At 38.7% G+C, this 21389-nt stretch overlaps 3 protein-coding genes across 8 annotated transcripts in view; 1 reads left to right on the top strand and 2 right to left on the bottom strand.

The window, feature by feature from the left end:
* Positions 1-13106, bottom strand: part of LOC133845911 (bumetanide-sensitive sodium-(potassium)-chloride cotransporter) — a 44142-nt gene extending 31036 nt beyond the window's left edge. For 2 of the 6 annotated variants that reach the window (XM_062280572.1, XM_062280567.1), the window contains exons 1-3: positions 12908-13067; positions 12275-12467; positions 1628-2159 (exon numbers count right to left, since the gene is read on the bottom strand). In XM_062280572.1, coding sequence (XP_062136556.1) covers positions 1628-1884 — 257 coding nt within the window. In that variant the 5' untranslated portion in view covers positions 1885-2159; positions 12275-12467; positions 12908-13067. Of the gene's footprint in view, positions 1-1627; positions 2160-12274; positions 12468-12892 lie in introns of all 6 variants that reach the window. The other 4 variants (XM_062280570.1, XM_062280571.1, XM_062280568.1 and 1 more) reach the window with 3 other exon arrangements.
* A 2986-nt stretch (positions 13107-16092) lies between these two features.
* On the bottom strand, positions 16093-21370 carry LOC133845998 (RNA polymerase II-associated protein 1). The gene is made up of 14 exons (XM_062280697.1): positions 21163-21370; positions 20812-21095; positions 20517-20754; positions 20041-20458; positions 19511-19984; positions 19293-19456; positions 19070-19230; positions 18913-18998; positions 17903-18137; positions 17679-17836; positions 17064-17601; positions 16866-17004; positions 16389-16801; positions 16093-16331 (listed from the first exon to the last, which is right to left on the bottom strand). The coding sequence occupies exons 1-14, from the start codon at positions 21287-21289 to the stop codon at positions 16158-16160; spliced, it is 3609 nt and encodes a 1202-aa protein (XP_062136681.1). The 5' UTR covers positions 21290-21370; the 3' UTR covers positions 16093-16157.
* Positions 18135-19106, top strand: LOC133846003 (general odorant-binding protein 69a). The gene is made up of 4 exons (XM_062280700.1): positions 18135-18440; positions 18501-18589; positions 18655-18757; positions 18816-19106. The coding sequence occupies exons 1-4, from the start codon at positions 18272-18274 to the stop codon at positions 18914-18916; spliced, it is 462 nt and encodes a 153-aa protein (XP_062136684.1). The 5' UTR covers positions 18135-18271; the 3' UTR covers positions 18917-19106.
* Positions 21371-21389: the final 19 nt, after the last annotated feature.

Raw genomic sequence — 21389 nt, 5'->3', positions numbered from 1 at the left:
CACACACACAGATACACTCATAACTCACTCACATACATTTGTTTCGAGTATATATGAATGCGAGTGTCTAGTCGAGCTTGTTGCAGGAGTGCCGAGCGCCGAGCGCCGTGAGCGTTTGCTAGAGTGTAATGTATACGATATATACTCATAAATACTTATTTGTATTCGCATTATTGAGTGGCAATTACGGCTTGTGTTACAATTTGTTGCCTATTTGGAGCTATTTGTTATGATGTGATGTGGTGTGTGCTCTTTGTTTCATCAAAGCCCAGTTAATTAATTGGTCATAAACGTATTTTGCATTTGCCCTTCACTTTACACAGAGCCAACAAATCAAATGCAACATTGTACAAGTTCAAAACAATGCGAGTGGAAAATTCAAATGCAGACAATAAAGAAAATTGCAAAGTAGTTTCATTTCCAATCCACACAAAAAATAACATGCAAACATTGTCTGCAATCGATTGTGGCTAATACACATTGTAAACCAAGCCGAGACTCATTCCTTGTAGTTGTTGTGGGCTGGCTGCATTCATTGAACACAAATCCAAATTATTGTTATTTCTTTTTGCTCTGATTGGATTTATTGTCGACTTCTATTACACTGGCCTTCCTTTGACCCCTCTCACGATCTCTTGCATCTCGTTCTCAGTACAAAGTCTCGTGGGGCAGCTGCTTTACTGCTTTGCTCTCGACAGCGCGACAGAGCGTGTGATAAGATGGAGACCCTGTTTGTTGAACCTACAGCACAAACAGACTGATAGACAGACGGATGGACAGCTAAGAGCGGGTCGACAAACCTTAAATGAATTTGATAGATGCATCGTGTTCAGTCAATTTTAAATTTGGCATTTTTAATAAATGTGCGAGTGCGATTGCAAGTGGAACCTGTGCTCACTCAAATGAAAGTGTGAACGCAGTGAGTGAAATATGCGACTAAGAGATATGGTGGATCATATCCTAAACTAAATTTAGTTACAATTGTTTCATATACTTTTAAGTTTTACATTAAATGCGAAATCAAATCAAAAGCGCTAATGGAATATTAGCTTCTATTTTCTTCACCTAATAAATTCATTTTAAAATAAAACCATTTAGCTAATTGTATCTGAACAGCAGAACTTAATTTAATCAATTCTCTTTACGGAAAGTAACTTTATTCCTAGTATGAGGAATTATTACTTCAATCAATTTTATATAAAACCATGGTACTTATTTATAGAATAAGCCCGAAATAAATTTAATTAGACAAATTGTGTGACACACTTCTCAGAAAATACTTTAATAAACTTTGATTATTGTAGACAAATATGCCCCAACCTGCTGTCAAGTCAGTGGGTATTTAAGTGTCAAGGAACTCTGTGAAATGAGCCCTTTCAAACATGAATGCTTTTAACAAATAATATACAACCGGAACGGAACGAGGAATTGAAAATAAGGTCGAACAAGGACAGGAAACAAAGAAATACATGGGATAATAATGGTTGACGCGCAAGCAAAACAATTAACAGAATGTAAAAAGATGCGAAAAACTTTGCGGTGAATGGAAAAACACAGAGATACGACCAGACAAGGTCAGCGATGGAAATGGGGAAGAAGGAATAGAAGTGGAGGGAAGGAGACTCACCTCTGTTGCCGGGGCTGTTGTTTGTTCAGCAACTGTGTCGCATCGAAAGTGTCGTCCTCGAGGAGGTCACCATCGATGTTGGTCAGCCGGCGGTAAACTTCGTGGGTACCATCCGAGTCTGGGTCGGTTGGGGGGAGGGCGTGTGATTTGCGGTTTTCGTTGTTCTCATTGTTGTTCTTTTGATGGTTTACGGGATTCACTTGGAAGCGATTCGGTCGATCCACCGACCCCATTTCAAACGATGCCGTATCCGACATCTCGTGTGTTTGTTGCGAAGGGTCCGAAAAACTTTTTGGATATCTGTGGGCAGCTAATGCAAACAAGATTTCGGTAGCAGCGTATCCTGTTTTAAGCCCTTCATGCACGTGTTGTTGCTATTGTTGTGTATATTAAATCAGTTGCATTAATTTCTTTTATCTACGAGTATTTCCTTTTTCCTGCAGACAAAAACAAAAGCAAGCTCCTTTTCTTCTGTCTATATTTTATTTTCTATTTACGTCAAATGGTTTCCCGCTGCTCTGCAAATGTGTTGCTGTAAATGAAAGAAAATAATACGAATTCATAAATGAAATTGAATGTCAATTAAGCTAGTATAATAATAGCTTTTATTATGTTTGTTCAACAGTTGGGAGAAATCAATATTAAAAGGCAGTCAAGTACATACTTATCAAAGTGATTCCATTATACTGCATAATTTGGATAATAAGAAAAATAAATGATTGTAAACATTATATAACATTACTTTACCAAATTCCGTTGTAATTTCGTTATTTTTTCATGGCAAACTATGGATTCAGTTCGCAACTTTTTCTTATATAAAACCCTATATATCTTTAATTTCGCACTTGAAACGTGAAGCAATTAGTTGGGATATTCTCAATGGGGCTTAAGGACTTTCTGCTGAAGGAAGCCAATTAGACAATAGCATGACTTAATCCTGATTACGGAATACTTTATCGGAGTTGTGCTGTCTCTCTTCGCTGATGTGCTCCATAAGCCAAGTTATGTATTACGGCTTTCATTAGCTGCAATTAACAAGGCTTTGCCGCCGAAGTTCGTCTCAAATTACTCAAGTTGCCATAACAGCAATTGCCCTACATACAAATATATGTATAGATATCTCCTCAAAGGATGCTTAACAAAAGGTTTCTTTTCTGTTTTGTTTATAAATAAATATTTACTTGGGCCCCCAAAAGAAAAACCATCGAGGGAACTACTTATGATATAAGAACTATGAGTAAATAGATTTTAAAAAGTGCGCTTGCCGCAAATTGAGTAATTTCAGTTGAAATTTGTGCATAAATCGGTTGCTAAAAATGGCACAAGTAAATTGATGCAAATTAATCATGATTAGCCGAGTCTCTCTGATCCCTATGGAGGGTAACGAGGGTTGCTCCCGGGGTAACCAAGGCACCATGTGTGCCTGTGTGTGTGAGTGTCTGCGCTCTTTCGTATGTATGTGTATGTGTCAAGTGGATTTTCACCACTCCATCGAGCGCACCTGGCGTATACGTTATGAATTTTGAAGCAGTGTATGCAAAGGTGGCAGTCGCTTAAACCCCAAAGGAATTACAAGAATTGATTGCAAAGCGGCGGCAATTTGTCACAGTCGTCGCGAAAGGTATTATATTATATTATTCTTCTCGTAGAGAAGAGAGACCTCGCATTTACTGGGTCAAGTTTAGCTCGACGAATGCTGAAGACAAACAGAAAAGCAATTAGCATAACAACCGGCAGATACTCGAAAACAGACGCGAAGCAACCGACCTACTAAATGAAAGCGCGAGATAATTACGCCAATTATGACATTTCTCCACGTTTCCAGTACCATATGGAATATGTGGGAACTGCAAAGTGCAACGTGTGTGCAACATCAAAAAAATTGCACAAATTGATGACAGCAATTAAGAACTTAATTCAATGAGGAACGAGTATGGGACTCTGTGCACTGTGAGTATGGGAAAGGCAACAAGTGCTTGCTTGCTTGCTTGCTACTTGTAGATGGCAGACACACAGAAAACTTTTTGGCCTTTCGCTTATCGGCCATAGACAGTCAACGAGAATGACACGTTAAGAGGCCAGACATTGACCTCCGGACTGGCCTTGTCTTTGGCTTGGTCAGGTGAGGCGAAACTTGTTAAGCCGCCCCCAAAGCTGGAGGGGTTATGAGAGTACTTTTTAAAATTAAACCATTTTGTAATAACAACACTGGGATGATGATGGCAATAATAATAATAATGAAAACGATAATGATGATGATGGCATCAGGACGAGATGTCTGATTTATGATCAGGCCTGGCCTTGAATTTGATTAATTGTGTCATAAACAAATTCATTCGCATTCTGTCACCGTATCTACGCCATGTTCATGCTCAGGTGGTTCTACATAGGACACATTGATTTTTTCTTTTTGCAACTCGTATTTATCTTAGAGAACAGCACCATTTGGTTGCTTGGTGTCCCCTCGATGGGCTGGCTTGACAGCTGCTAAAAGGCATGACATAAACAACGCACAAAAAGTTGTAAAAAACTTATCTGAATAATTGTTGCCATTGTCCAAGCCCAAAAAGGAAGACGGCGGCAGCGGCCCTAGATCCTACGAGTTAGTGGGTTAGGGAGGGGATCACTTTAATGGCCCTACAATGGGCCAATTGCTCCCGTTGGTGATTCCGCATTTGGTTCCACGACTCTACAATTTGACTATGGGAATTTCGTTGTTGTTATTGTTGTTGTCGTTGTCGATGTGAGTATGCGTATTTAAGCGTTTGCTACTGCTTTCTTTTCATTGCCCAATTCAACGCCCATTCGCATTTCAATTGCCACAATAAAATAAGAATTTTACTACTTTGGTGGTCTTTGAGATCTGGTCCTCATTCCCTTTATACCGCATAGGCCTTTTGTGCTATATGGGCGAATTAAATGTGGTGCCCTGAGCAAAGCTGCCTTCTTAATGGCTTCAAAGATAAATTCAACTTTGTGTCTGGCTCGTAAAGAGTTGAGAGCAAAAGAGTATCGCGTCATACAAGTACAGTAATAACATTCTTAACATCAACAGCAATTCGCACCACGACACAAGACACATTTAATTGGAATTCTACAATATATGTATATGTTATATAGTATACCTACAAATATTTTATGACATGACCTCAATTACTCACAAGAACCCATGCAAAAAATAGAACAATAAAATATGTTGGTATTTGTGGTGTTTATTTTTTGGTGGAGGTGGGGCAATGCTGATGCAGCGGCTCTTAATGACAACACATCGATGAAATAACGTAACATGTAACAGAAAGCCAGACCATGGATAACGTGGACGTGGACCTGGACGTGCTGACCAAGTGTCAAGCGACACACGCTGCTTGATGGGCAAAGTTTATGACCCCAATATTGATATCAATCGTTTTTCTACAAGATGCGAAGCGATACATGTCTAAACAGTAATCAGCAAAAAAGCACGCACACAAACAAAACTTTCGCCTCCTGTGTTTGGTCATGTCTTTTTCCTCCCTCTGCCAGCTGTATCTAAGCCATGTTGCCACACAAAATGCTGGATGTCCATCAATGCATGACAGAAGGCGGTGAGTAGCAAAACTGAAAGCAGGTCTAGCACTATATACGAAACACACACTCACACACACAGACACAGGAATAGACACGCGCATCAAAGCTGATTAACAAGCCGAAACGAGAAGAGACGGAGGCCAAGGAGTGGGGTCAGAGGTTACATAGGAACTGACAGCAAGGCAAAAAAAAGTGTCAAAAACATACAACAAAAGTTACAACAAGTCAAGCGTGTGCTGATCCGCTGAGTATTACATTGGCCCGAGCCTAACACAATCAACTACGAGCCAAACTAATGCTCAAAGTAGAAAACACAAACTGTTTAATATTAAATAGCCAGGCATAAAGACAACTAATGGACGCACAATATCGCAGAGATGCCAACAGCTAATAAAAGACAGGCAGCTTTAATATAAAACAAGGCTGTGAAACAAAATGTATTTACCATAAGCAAAAGCAAGTATCTTTAAGATCTAAGTTGATTAAGCGTTAAAATGTGCTCAAAACAAGCATCTTGAGCAACTGCCAAACAAAAATCTACAGGCAACTTTAAGCATAAAAAGAATGTCGAAAATAAATCTACATGAAAATAAAATTTATCTTAATAAATATATTTTATGATGCGGAAAATTCAAAGTGGAATGAGAGGAGTTTACAGAAAATGAACTATCTTTAAAGGAAATTTAAAAATGCCAAATGAAATTTACAGCAAATTTAAATATGAATGTAGAAAATGTAACTACATAAAATTAAGATCCATCTAAAAACATACATATTACGAAGTGGAAAATTTAAAGTGGAATGAGCTGTGAGAAAAATCTTCTAAAAGTATTTCCGGAAATAAAATTTACAGCAAAGTTAATTTACTTTTGAAAATGTATTTATGAGATGCTGAAGCAAGAAAATATATCTAAAAACTAAATTAGATAATAAAATATGTGAAGTGTCAAACATTAAGCTGGGCAACCAGTTGAGCTAATAAAAATAAAGCGGCTTTAAAATGCAGTGAAGTAAATTTAAAAGTTACTCGACCGAAATATATTCAAAGAAGAAAATTTCAAACTTTGAATATTCATAAAAAAACAAGCATCAATGAGAGTTTTGGAAAGAATCAAAGATAAAATAGTGGCTAAATAACAAAGTATATATGCAAAAAATCACTAAAAAGTTGCACATCATTTTTTCCTCATTGCCATCATTCTTAAAGTTTTTAATTGTTAGACAAGTTTGCTGTAAAGTTGCTTCCGCTTGCAGCATGACAAAAAGAGCAATCCAATGCATCTGCTAATAAAGGTCAAAGTCTCTTCGTAATTTCGATACTTTTTCCGCCTTTTCAAACTTTTATTATTTATGTTTTTACTTTGAAATAGTTTGGGCTACACGGTAACAAAACCCCAACGAAATATTTTAAGAAGAAATTCACAAAATTCTCACCGAAAAAAACCAGTATAAGTTCAACAGGTTTCAACTGGAATATTAAACAAAGCAACAGTTTATTAAAATAGTAGCGGAATATTTACGCATTTTAATTCTCCACTTGTGTTCATAAATGACCACAAAAAATACTATACTATAGACTATAGACTATAAAAAGCCCTTATACCATAAAATCTGATTCATTCATGTTGAATATTTTGAGTAAATTATTATTATTACTAGCTAATGAATCCTATAAAATGTGGTTGACTGAGTTGTCGCTATTGAAGTTTCACATCTTCAAGAGAACTGTCAGAGTACATAAAAATCTTTAAACACTTCAAGCCGCCGACAAGTTCAAGTGTAATACGCTCTTTTACGCGGTAGACTCGACTCGAGAGGTGAGAGAGGCTTGAGAAGAGTGAGACGACAACGAGTATTTCATATTATTTTTTGGCTGTAAATTTGCATTGAAAAGTGCCATAAATATTATTTCGCGAGTTTTTATGTGGCAAACGGGAAATCTGTGTGAAGCAAGCGACGAAAGACGAGCGCCGAGAGCTGAGAGCTGAGTGGCAGCCACAAGTCGCCTTTTGGATTGTACTCGAACATGTTACGCACTTTTTGCATTGAGTGTCGGAGTTAGGAGGGTTATAAGGGTATACTATGCTCGTAGCATAGCATATCGGGGTATCCGGAGTTGTGCCTTCTTTTGGTACATATAGCCGAATTCCAATAAGCGATGTTTTTTTTATGATTTAAAGTCGTAAATTTGTGGCAGCATAAATTTACGACCCAGAAATGGAATGGCATTCGTCGGTAAGTACCCGGAGCCAGCCGGCTGTCCCCGGACGTCGCTCTTCGCCAGCCAGGTTCGCAAACGACAGTTCACAGTTCGCAGCTCGGAGCTCGCAGTTCGCATGCTCTGACTGCAGCTTTTATTTGCTTCATTTGCGGCAGCATAAATTAAGTGCAAAAATCTACAAAAACAAATATATGTGTCCACAAAAAAATATACATACGAATACGAATACAAATACGAATAAGAGTACTCGCATCAAATAAATAAATATATACATATATTTGTATGTATGCCCGTGAGGCGAAACAATGCTGCCAGCATTAAAAGGTCAATAAAAATGTATTACGAGCATAAGGAAAATTGTTTTGACAAAATCAATGCCATTTGGCCGGCTCCGTTTTATGGTCACTTCCCACGCTTCGAAAACTGATTCTCATTGCCTTGCTTTCGCTTTTGCTTTCGCTTCGCATTGCTTTGCTGTCGCCTCGCAATAAATAAACTTGCTGAGCAGAAAATGCGAGGGATTTTAACGAAATTCATACGAAACCATAAAAAAGGAAGCGAATCAGGTGCCCTTACTCCCTCAGAAGCTTTTCATCATTAAACAAACTAAAATTGCTGCAAATAAAAGTTAAACAATAAATACTATATACTATTTATTACGTATACGCGCGACAGCTTTAACCCATATTGTTTTTGCCAGTTGTGCCACTTGAAAATTCGTGCCGATTGACTCAATTTCTATGATGTTGTGAGCCCGCGGCTGTACCAAGTCCCAATTTAATAACGATCATGTGAGAGCGACTCTTGACACTCTTTTTTGCCAACTGCTTAAAAAATCATTAACGAAAAACGGCAGTAAAGAATGTTATGCCAACATACAAAAAAAAATATATGAAAATATTTTTTTTTATACGCGAGCACACACGTAATTTCACTCAACTTGCATTTTTTCATGCATAATATCCACATTTGAACTCCGTTCCAGGTACGATTTCATAAAGCCGCGTGCTGTGTGAATTCTGTAGAATTTTGAACATTCAATGCAAATAATGAAGCAAGTCATGTGACGCTCATGATTATTAAAATTACAGCAACTATACATCTGTTTAAAGGTGTTAAATTTTGCATGTAAATGCTCCTACCTGTCGTATACTTAATATGCAACACAGTTAACCTTAATAGAGAGTAAAAGATTCGCCTGGCAAGTTCAAGTTTGTCATATTCCCGTAATACTTATTACAATCCGCAGTTCCTTTTAGCCCCTAATTTCCCATTCCCATCGGCTTTTTATTACTTAATTATAATAAGGCAAAATACTTGTATGCTGATTAGTTGTTAAATGCCCGGCATGCCATGAAAAGTTTCATAAAGAAGCAAACTAATAGCTGTATAGAGGGAGAACGGAAACTGCATTAAGACACGCAAAAGCAAGAAAACATGGAACATGCTTATTATGAATAGTACGATGAAAGCAATGGGCAAACTTGTTAAACGAATTCACTAAAATCGAAGCTAATCAAGAACTTTTCTAAACATTTGCAGAGTGTTTAGCATCATAGCCTACACGTGATGGCACCTCAAAAAACAATTAATATTAAATTGTTTATATGGCGGAAACAATTTGGAAAGAATTGTTTCACCGAGAGCTTAGTCAAATTCAAGGAAACTGATAATATTAGAGTCTCGTGGCCATAAGCGCCTTAGGTTTGAGTGCTTCAGCAAATGCCTAAATATAGCCAAAAACAAAAAAAAACACATAGGCACCTTTAGTCGGCCTTGCCTCCAGGTGATTATGGGCGCGTCTCTCTTCCCTCGATCTCTGTTAAATGTGTGAATCAGTATGGAAATACTAGTTCACATCATTTCACGGGTCAGAGCACAGATTGTTCAGCATATACACAATATAGTTCACATAATATTCTTTGTGCTGTGATTACGTACCCAGTTTTCAAATTTCATTTATGAATTTTAAATGTTCACATACACTCGAAAGCTTTACCAGGATTAGGCAGCTTATTCAATTTGTTTGTAATTTCAAGTTGGTTTTTTTTTTTGGTTTTCAGATGGAATTTATGAGTTTTGGGTTGACCCTCACCCTAACCATTCCGACCCATAACCGAGCACACACATCAAAGCGAGAAATTCTAATCTTCAAGTAGCCTTCACAATCAACTCCGGCTTCAACGTTTGCGAATGCCGTTTCGAGGGTAGCGCGATTTTAATTAAAGGCGTATTCAATTAATAGCTGCTACCGCAAGATTTTGGTTTATGGGTCCGACAAGACGAAAATCGCTTTGATTAGCAGAACGCGAGTCTTGGCTCGCTTGCTTCTTGTTCTGACCGCGTATGCAAAAGGTTTTGTGTCTGTGTCTCTGTCTGTTTTGTGTGTGTTTCGCCCTCTGTCTGCTTCTTGCCAAAGCTGAGAATACAAAACTGTGAGGCCCACGCTCTGGTTCGCGTCGTCTTTAGCTCTGGTCTCTGTCATTCCGTCAATTGCCATAAATCTTGATTAAAAGCGGAAAATGTGGCAAAAAGGTGAAAATTGTCCGCGTTTCAGTGAGAGAGACGATTGCTATTTTCGTGCTGCTTTCAACGACTTTGCATAATTTGCACGTCGCTTTCGTGGCTTTACGTACGATTATTTCCGTTGTGCCCCACACACACATAAAGACAAAGGAGAACACACCCCACCCTCATCCCATCCCATTCCATAACAGTTCACTTATCGGCGGGTGCAGTCTGAATCTCAATCTGCTTCAGTGGCCAGACAGTCATCGCTTAGTCTCTCTTTCTCTCTTTTTCTCGGTTTGTCAAGGTTCGCAAGGTCAATGATTTAATAGTTTAGTTTCTCGGCTTTGCAATGTGTGTGTCGCCAAGATTTCTTTTCAACTTGTACACATTGCTATGTCATTTCTTTGTCTACACATTTCGCATTGACTTTGCCTGTCACACAGTGTCATTTTCTTTTCCATTTTCCTTTTATTTATTGTCTGTTCGCGTTGCTGACATGAAAAGCCTTTCGGTGAGCCAGCTCGACTGTCGACCAGTCAGCCAGTCAACCCAACGCCAAGCGCCACTTGTTCGCAGAATTCCCGTGCTGAGTCTCCGAGAGTCATGCCATGTCAAGTCAGAAGCTATTAGTCCATTTGCTGTATGTTTTTTTGCATTTTATTATTATTATTATTGTTATGTTGTTCGTTACTGTGTCATTTTCCCCTGCTAGATTGATGAATGCACATCGAAATTGCTGCTGACATTTAAGTACTAGCGCGTGTCCATCCGCCAGAGTCGCGCATTCCAATCAGCTGCAAGCAAACTACTCGACTACAACATAAAGCAACCCTCTCTTAACGACTTACTCGCTTTTCGTTGCCCTAGTTCTCAATTTCTTTTTTTTTTTTTTTTTTGGGTGTTCTCTCTTGTTGCCATGCGAAAGGGCGGGTAGGGAAGGGATGTGTTGCTGCTGTCAGCCAAGGGTTGAATGTCTGCTGCTACTGTGGAGCGCATGTGCAGCTCACTTGATAGCAGATGCAGTTGGTCATGCTCAGAAAGTCGATACTCCGGCAAACATTCTGGGAATTCGAGCACCTGCCTCCATATCAGTTTCATATAGAACTCTAAAGGACAGCCCTGTGAGTTCATATTATGTAAAGTATTTTGAAGAGTTTATTTATAAAACACTTTGCAGCATAACTATGAAATGTGTATGATTAAAATTGAATAACTATATTTAAATATAGAAATTCTTCCATATGGAAAATAATGGAAATTCACTGTAATTATTATTTTCTGAAATTCAAAAGTGAGGTCAAATTCAAGAAACTTTTAAAATATTCCATTAATATTTCATATTTCTTCATATTTCTTGAATTCTTCATTGAAGAGTTAGATAAGTTCCAATCACATAAACATTCTTCAACTCAATAATTATTGTCTATACTTTGTATGCAATCAAAGAAAGATAATTTTTAATGAGTGTAAGCTCCACTTTATGTTTCGTTGATAAAGAGAACAATGTATTGCCAAAATGTAACAAAACGATTCAAAGTGCTTCGATTACTCAAGCGATAATTACAAGTTACAAGAAATGTAGATATGATATCAACACTTGCTGCACGTCAAAATGTAACTAGATACGTGATGACTTGTTGCCGTTTACAATGTTTTGTGCATTGCACCAGAGTGTAAGTATGTATGTAAGCTATACCCGAAAGATCGGGTTATTCCACATTTGTACATAGTAGAAACACTTAAGCTCCCCACTCCTGTCACGGTCATTCATTGCAAACGCTAAACGATCCAAACGAAAGTGGGCAGAGCAACGACTAAGGCGACTGCCTAACAAGGAAGGCAAAATAAAAGAAAAGTACAGTAAGTACTTGTATAAGCGATGCTCGAGATCTGGACTCCCGGTCTATGTAGATAACAATTACAGATTTCAAGTTCATGTGCATTTTAACTGAGAGACACTTGAAGTAGAAAAACAAATTTGTGCATCGTACTTTGTTTTAAATGCTGCACTCAGCAAATACCTCTTTACATATTGAAATAAATTTAAATAGCAGTATACGTAAAATTCGCTGATTTAGTAAAACTTTTTGAGGTCGTGGCCAATTGTAAAAAACAAACATTTAATACCTAAAACAAAATCAGCATGTATTAATTGCTTAACGCAAACAAAACCAAATGCACAAAAAAGTGTAGCTACGTAGTAAAATATTAAAATTCATTTTGAGTTTTACACCGGATGCCCAAAAAAAGAAGCGAATTGGCAGCAAATAAAATACTTATTTAATTTAATGCTGTTGCATTAATAGTTATTTATTTAACAGATTTTACTGGGAGATTTAAGTACTTACCAGATTTTTTGAACATAAATTAAATCCTATTAAGAGCCAAGCTTTTTGGTGGACGGATATGCAAGAGTTGAATTTTAATTTAAATGTTCATCGGTTTGAGACTTAATATTTGGCCAACAATTGGTATGATAAATACGCTCGTTCTGCCATCGGGCATTAGTCAACCAAGCAAATATGCAAACAGTTCTTTTATCTACACGGAAAACAAAAGAGCACACAAAAATTTTTAGAAAACAAAACACACAATTCAATACCGACCAATGTTTATTATCAGCACAAGAGCAGAAGAAAGGGAATTTTTACTGCCACACAATATTTATATTTTCAAATCTAAATATTTATTTATTTGTAATTTTATAACAACAATAATGTGGGTTAATGCAAGTGTATACACGTGGCCAACACGTGTATGATTTGTTTTAATTCGAAGAAACTTTTAATGTATTTTGTACGTATTTTGTTTAAACTTAAAGCACAGCACTATTTAGTTATGCCCCGGAGAATGCATTTCGAAAAGGCTGATATAGTATGCTGATCAGCTGTGGCCAATGCACCACAACACAAAACTCGACGGGGAAGTATTTCAATTCTTTTGTGAATCAATATGTAAATAGCTACTTTTTTATGTAGTACCGAAAATAAACTGTATCGTATTGTATTTATATTATCTGTGCGCCACTTGAGAAATTTTGTTGGGAATGGAAAAAGTACTTCGACTTCAACAGCACCCTGCGCGCCTAAAATATTGACGAGTTGCGGAAGGCAATCCAAAACGGTACCGCACGTGCAGAGAGCCAAAGAGAAACTGAAAACGAACGGTTCGCGCGATCAGCACAAAAATACTGAAAGCAGCGACAGCAAACCCGACGACGACGAGCCCGCCAAGCGACGACGAACCCAAAATGCACACACACTCAGATATTGACTTGAACTTGCACATATATTTATGTAGCATGTATGTGTGTGAATGTGTGTGTGTGCACATAGAGCCAAGCGCTTCCCCTTTGCGCTCAAAGCTGTGACGTGATCGATGACAAATAACATAGCTGAAGCGCGAGTAATATAAAAATTCCACTCAACGAACGTGGAGTTATGAGCGGAGAACTTCAAGTCTGCACATACTAGGGAGAACATCTGTATTTGTGTGTGTGCTATGCGTTTTAATGCGTGTGCGTTTGCATCTGTGTGCGTATCGCACAAAGTTGTTCACAATTCAGTTACCGATGTCACTGCCGGCTCTGCTGACTGCCTGTTTGTCGTTCTGTCCGTCTGACTGTTTGTCTGCCACTTCTGGTGCCCAAAGGCTGAGGCAGTAAGGGTGGTTAGTTTTTTAATGCCCTCATAGAGGATTCGCTTAATGTTGCCTGGGAGAGTGCATTATTAACTTAATGAACATAAATTCATAAGTACATTAACATACTACAAGTTGAACATACATTTCAAATTATTATTACACTCTAAATACATTAACAAGATTTAATCTGCAATGCATACGAGTATTTAAAAATGGGGATTTTATTTAATTTTCACAGAATTTCATATGAATCTCTGCAAGTGATACACATAGAGTAAACAAAGATAACCATTTGGTAAATATTATGAGGAAATTGACATTTGCAACAGTGCTACTATTATTGCACTTTAAATTAATTAATTAACTATGCAAGGAATATAAACAAAATACTCGTAATTGTATAACTTGCTAAGGGGCTTGTTCATTTATTCAGCAACTTCAATTATGGCACAGAGTTGCAGGGGAAAATGTAAATATTATATTGTAAAATGCGATAACACGCCCGATAAATTATTGCCCATAGGTAAATGCAGTTTTGTGCCTAATTGCAAATATTATTTGGGCTGCACTATGATTGTCACATTTTCCATTACTGAATATTTGCTACTAATAAATATGCAATATAATTTGTGTAACAACATGATAATCCACTGGCAACTAACACATGCACAGTGCTCAGCTCTAAGGGCAAACATGCCAAATATTTCGACAACAATAAAAAAATAGTTGTATTAGAATTTAAAAAAATAGGTAATGGCTTGAATATTTAATTTCACTAATGGTAATATTAAAAAAAAACAAAAGAAAATGTATATGCAAGATATTTTAAATAAATAATATTTTAATGGATTGTTCAATTGCTTCCCATTATTTGTAATCACCTGCGTAAAGCTGTATTCTATTCACGTGCATTTAAACTTTACTTTCCGGTACAATATTTAATTTCAAACGTTGTGGTAATAATGCTTCCAAGTCCTTACTTCGTTTGCTTGCTTATCTTCAACCGTAGATAACGTACAACAGTATTTAATGACAGTGGCAAATGCAGAACAAGCCGGTTAATAGCAGCTGAAGGCAATTCGCGTCCTCGAATTTGCGGCATGACGACAGAACGTTACATAAAAAGTTTCTTTTTAAAACAAAAACAAATAAATTGGTAATAAATCAAACTGAAATTGTATATTCATACTCGTACTTATATCCATATAGCAACATGAATATGAGCATGAATGTAATTCTGTCCAAAATTCAAATCACTGGGCAAAAGACCCAACTGGTGCACGTGCCCCAACCATGCTGCAAGCAACACTCGGCAACGGCAATCATGCCCACAAGATATGTGAATACATCTATCATGCACGAGTATGTTTTTGAACAGACCCAAAAAAAAAAAACACAAAAAAGAGGCGTGCAAAAAAGTGCGGTGAAGCTGACTAAATTTTGTATAATATAATTTTGAAAACTCCCGCGTGTCGAGGTTGATTGGAGTGAAGTTGGGTGGATAAGATACGAACTCGTACTATATTTCATTGGAATGCGCATAAAACAAACATTCACGTACGTTTGAAAATGCCATTGAAAGAAAGGTGGCCGACAGAATGCTTTCAGCTTATGCAAATGCAGGACTTCGAATTGAATAAACGCAAAAGGACCAATATTGTATGCTCTGACCTAATTAAATATTGGTGACCCCAACAAAAATATTAAGTATACAGACAGTAGTCTACTTAAGCCCCTTGAAATTAGGCAACTTCAGTTCTGATTTATGACGAAAGATGAGAGAGAACTCCGTCTGTCCATTTTGTGTATTTAATGCATACATGCTTAGGTCCGACAAATTGTTAGTGGCACAGCGCACTTTGCGGTAGGTACATTACTCATACGCCACATGCCACACGAAAGACCTTATGACTTGACATTTGACTGTAGAATTGTGGGCGAAGCACATGTAGTTGTGTGAGTGCACACACACACACACATATGCAAACCACAGCAAACATGCACACACATACTCGTTGGCAAAAGAAGAAAACAAAAGCGTATGGCGTATTTTGGATGGCGTATGGCGTATAATTTAATTAGCACTGGCCTTTCAATTGCGTTCATTATAATTACATATATTTTATCAGCAGTCGTAGCCAGCAACGTTAGCGGTAGCGGTAGCGACAGCGACTCATGTGTGGCGGTTGTCAATAAGTCAAGTGATGTTAATTAATTGAGGGTGATAGTGAAAATGCTCTGCAACTGGCAGCCAACCTGCTAAAAGCAGTTAACTCACATGCAATTAAGAATGACATATTTTTAATGCGCATACATATTCAACATATTCTTATATAAGAATACATGAGTTTCACTCAAGCAAATAATTAAACTGGCATCCGAGACGAGACACAATAATATATACACACGTATAAAAACAAAATAAGCCACAATATTAATTGAATCATGTGTAATCAATTGCGCCTTTGCCCTACAATCGCAATCCAAGCACATAAGCGAGTAAAACCCATAAACTGTTTTCAATTAAACATATTTATTTTGACTTAATTACAAGTGATATCACAAGCACAAACTCCAATCTTCATGTTTTCAAAATGATGTTGTCTTTTTAATTGCCGTCGAGTTGTTAAAATGATGTCGCGCAATCTTGTGAGCAATGCTGCCAGGTCGCACTAGCTTTTGCTGCAATGCATCGCCGTAAAGCTGCACCAGCGATGGCTCCTGCTCTACGGGCTCTAGATAGGCAGCCAGACCGCCAATCAACTAAACAAAGAAACTAATTAGAGTCAAACCCACAAAGACAATAAACAAGGAACTCACCAAACTCTCGTCGCAGTTCAAGAAACGCATTGCCTGGACGTGCTCTGACCAAATACGTCGCCGCCACTTGTTATCGTACTTCTGGGCCAATGGGAGCAACACCAGGGAACTGAAGAGCTCGTCACCATAGCTGGCTGCTTCAAAGTGATTAACAAACAGATAGTAAAGCGGCTCAAAGTTGCCCTTGTCCTCGTGCGTGGCCTCAAAATTGAAAGTGTGTGTTGCGTTTTGAGCGTAAAACTGAAGCAGTTGACCATGCAAGAGCTTGTGCAACTCCGGATCCAAGAACTGACTGTCGGGACCCATGAAAGATATCATCAAGTACATAAGCTTCTCCAGTGGTGAGACAATTTGCAGTCCCTGCTGCTCCAGCTGCTCCACAAACGTCAAGGTCATGCGTACTACTTGATTCTCTGACGGGAAAAAATTCGTTATAAACCTAGTACTTGCTTTGCAAAAGAATTTTATTATGTTTACCTGAGTAGATGACAGCCGGATGCTGTTGCACATTTTGCAAGTAGTTGTTGAGTATAAGACGCAGTTGAAAATAAGGCCAATCTGACGGCAAAACTGGTGCCTGAGTGTAGCACAATGTCAAATTGGGTTCTTTGTTGTCCTGTTTGTTAACAAAGTAGAGTTAAAAGGCCGCTCGACATTTCCTTTTGCTCAACTTACTGCTATAAAGTGCGTGTACACAATTTCCATGCAGGAAGTTTGCAGCAGCTCCAAAGACTTTTCATCCAACTGAACGTACTTGTCACTGAAGATGTACCTCTCAAATATGCTCTTCATTTGCCTGGCTTGAGCAGTCGACAAACAGCACAGATAGCTATAGACAAGCTGCAGTAGCTGCGTATTCGTTAGATATGTTTCAATGCCATCAGTACTGAGTAGTTGATGCACCAATTTTAGTTCGCTGCGAGCAAAAAAATTGCTGGCCAGGAAGCGATTCAAATGCTGACTCAACTCCTTCAGGTATTCACCCAACGGCTCCAGCACAGCAGGCTGCATAAGAGCCTGCAGCAGCTGTTTTTGACCATCCTCTAGCGGAGTCTCGACAAATGCCCAGAGGTTACTTAACAACTGCACCGGATACGTATCGCTGACGACCAACTGTGGCCCCAAGTCGTGCATTAAGACAGCGCCCACATTTGGCAACGGAGCATGCGAATTGCGTCGATCGCTGAAGCGACGTAAAATTATAGACCCGCGGCTGTTGAAAGTTAAAATCAAGAGAGTTAGTAATTAAAAGTTGTTTAATTGCCACTTAAGTAATCGCTGTACACTTACGTCAGCTGCTGCACGCAGGCAATAAAGCCTGCAGATCTCACAAAATCCGGCAGAATATTATGCAGAAACTGTCGAAAGGATGTCGCACCTAGATAACCATGTCGGGCAAACCAGTTAACAGCATAGAGCACAGCACTTAGCAGCGTCAACTGTGTGTACTGCATTTAAACACATTTATTTATGCAAATTAGTGTGGGAAATGCAAATTTGATTTGCTAACTCACATCCTTTAGGGCATTGGCACGCGTCGCCCTGTGCGTCCAGCTGCAGCAGCAGTTATGCAATGGCTCCAGCAACAGCTTCTGTGCCTCAATGTCGCAAACGCCGCTCTCGCCGCTGGCCACAATGGCAACAAGCAGGGCAGCTGCGTGCTGACGAATCAATGCCGGACCGCCCACATCGAAAACGCAATGATTATAGTGCCAGTCGAGCATCTGCCTGAGCGCCGGCAACAATTGCCTATAACATATATCATTAAGAGTATAGGGCCATGTTTGACAGCTATATAAAAGTAAGTTTTTGTCACAGACATCGCTCAGTTGGAGGCGCGACAACTTTTGCTTTGCACTACCCGCAATTCACTTAAAAAAATCATGTACAACAAACCCTTGAGTTGTATCCTCGTAACGCTGTTTCTATACATGTTCATCGAGCTACAGAATGCCACAGTAACGGCGCAACAATTCACTTTCCCTGATGTTGTGAAGAAACAGGTGAAAAAAGTACATGTTCGCTGCGTGAATAAAACTGGCGTCACTGAAGGTGAGCATATGATAAAATGTAAATAAAATGAGTATATTCATAGGAATTCTTTGCTTGCAGACATAATTGCATTGGCGCACTCGGGAGTTCTGCCAAAGGATCCAGCCTTTAAATGTTTTCTGCACTGCATGTTCGATATTTTCGGGCTGGTAAATTTGCATTTGTTAGAATCACATATTTATATAATTAATGGAATTCCTTCAAATTTCTTTAGATCGACAGCCAGAACATCATGCACTTGGATGCCTTAGTTGAAGTGGTGCCAGAAGAGCTGCACGCCAAGATTCTTGGCTTGAGCGAGAAATGTGGCACACAAAGTAAGTAAGAATCAAATACTTAGTACGATCATTTTATAGCCTCCTTTTCATACAACAGCAGGCACAGATGGCTGCGACACTGTTCTGTTAACTGTACAGTGTTACATTGATACGGACGGACCCTTTATCAAGAAGTCTGTTGAGGATATGCTTACTTGAACAAGTCTCGATCCAGAACTCCCAATAACAGCAGACAACGTACGATGCGCAACGCCTCAATTTGAACGCGTATTAATTTACCCTGTAATTGCAATAATAAACGAGTGTTAATCACAGTCATTAGTTCCTCAAATTTGTATGCAATTGTCAAACCTTAATGTCATCACGATAAAATAAAAAGTGTTTCAAGCTTTCGATGAACGTTTCCGTTGCCAATTGTTTGGCAATGTCCAAGTGCTGGCAAATCAGCACGCGAATTAATTTGAGGGCCAGATACTGAGGTTGTCCATAGAATAAAGTGCTGGTTGCACTTGCTGATATGAGAAAATAGGCGTAAACTATACATGATTTAAACCAGTATAAAGTTGTCATTTACCTGGCGTTATTTGAGGCAAAAAGTTAGTAAGTATCACGTTTATAAGATCGTGTTCTTCTACGACTTGCTTGGCTGTTTGCACATTAGTGCGAGCTATACGTATGAGCACCTTTAAACAGGATTCGACAGTGCTATTTTCAGGCTTCACTGAGCGCAATATAAAACTGGGAACACGATATTAGTATATTAATATAAAGCAATTCGAAGCAACAATTTACCAGATACGCTGTAAAATATTTGTGCGCAGCAAGCAGCTCATTAAATCTGTTTCAGCCAACTGAAAATCATCCATTGACAGGCGAGTATCCGTCTCCTCCTCCACATCTGCATTAAAAGCTTTTGAATTCGTGCGCAATAGTGCCATGTAACGTTGCAAGAAGGCAAAGGATGTGGAATCTCCACTCTCATCGTTGTCTACCAATACCTGCAGCGTTGGCTGCCAATGACAATAGGCATTCTCATATATGTGATCCAGCAGCACTTCATCCGTTTCGTTGTAGAAAAGACGAGCCAGTGCTCGGCTCACAACCTCCAGCTGAGCAGGTGCATTGTCATCTAATCCAAAACGCAGCAGAAAGAATATTTTGGAAACTGGTAGCGATAAAACCTGATCATAGAAACCCTGATTGTAGATGCTCAAGATACCAGCGATGGAACCAAAAGCTGAAATACGTTGCTGCAACACTGTTGAACTGCAAGAATACTTTTTGTATACTTAGTTGTTTCTAAAAATGTATTCTGCACTTACCGCGCCAAGCGAAAGAGTTCTTGCAGTGAATATCCTGGTCGATCGGGTTCCTCCCCATGTAAGTATAATTCACGTTCGTCCACATTTTGTGGCATTTCCTCTGTGTTGTGTGGCAACAACACACCTTTCCAATCGAAGCGTGCATTGAACTGTTCTCCTGGCTTAAGCTGGGCCATCTTGGCGGGTATATCACGCATCCATGCGAGCTTGTGCTCTTCAATTAAATTAAAATTAAGCCAATTTCCTTCATCACTTTGTTGTAGAAGCTGCTGTGCAGGATTATCTTCAGATAGGGCTTCATTACTCGACGTTGGCAGCTCTTGTGGCTCAATAAGTTCGACTTTAGGAGTCTTCGGAGTAGCTAATCGATTCTTTTGTTTTTCACGTTTTTGCGCAAGAAGCTTTATCAGCGCCGGATCTGTTAATGAGCATATATTTCAAATATGGGAAATCAACTGCTTAAGAAGTAAACCCACCCAAAGAATTCAGCAACTTTTGCTGCTCCGCCAAAATGTCTTCTTCACGCATTTGATTGAGTAGATTCAAGTTTTCCGCGTGGATTTCCTGAGTAAGTTTTGGATCCTGGACTATAGCGCTGTAGCCAGCGGTTGTCTCACTTGGATTGTCAATCGCTGGTGGTTTTGGGGGACTATTTGTATTTCCAGCAGATTCCTTTGCCATAAACTTTCGAGCAAAAAGACTTTTGCCGCTCTCCTTTGAAATTAAATGTATTAATGAATGAAATAAACGTTTTATTATATTCCAACCTACTTGCTTCGGCTGCTGGAATTCAATTGGTGGACGTATCCCACCCTCTTTTCGCTCCACAATTTCGCCAAGAACATTGTCTATCAGATTGTGATTAATTTTGGTGCCACGAATGTCTCCTAACATATTTTCATGTATTTCATCGAGCAAAAATTTCTGCTTCCCGGCATCAACTGTTGCTTCTCGGACATTTTGTTGCTCTGTATTTGACTTGACATCACTTAAACTGCTTTTATTATTAAGTTTGTTTAGCTCTCGCTTTTGTGCAAACAATGATTTTCCCACAGCTTTTGTAAAAAATTTGAAATTAATTTGAAATTCTTTCTAATAAGTCAAAAAGAATACGAAACTCACGTTTTTCCACTCGAACAACTGTTGCTGCTGGCTGGAAATTTGGGTTCTTCTGGCGCTCGGCATTAAACTCTGCAGCCATGCGCAGCACATCCTCTTCACTTTCGCCTGGTTTAAGTTTATTAAACATTGTGCAGCGCTTTTTTAAAATATAAACAAAAATAAATGAAATGCCGCTTGGCACAACGCGCAAAACAGCTGGTAGAAATACTGACAGCGATAACAGCACA

The sequence above is a fragment of the Drosophila sulfurigaster genome, chromosome 3, assembly GCF_023558435.1.
Source record: "Drosophila sulfurigaster albostrigata strain 15112-1811.04 chromosome 3, ASM2355843v2, whole genome shotgun sequence".
NCBI lineage: Eukaryota > Metazoa > Arthropoda > Insecta > Diptera > Drosophilidae > Drosophila > Drosophila sulfurigaster.
Note: the sequence above shows the minus strand (reverse complement) of the source record. Positions and strands in the feature narration are given on the sequence as shown.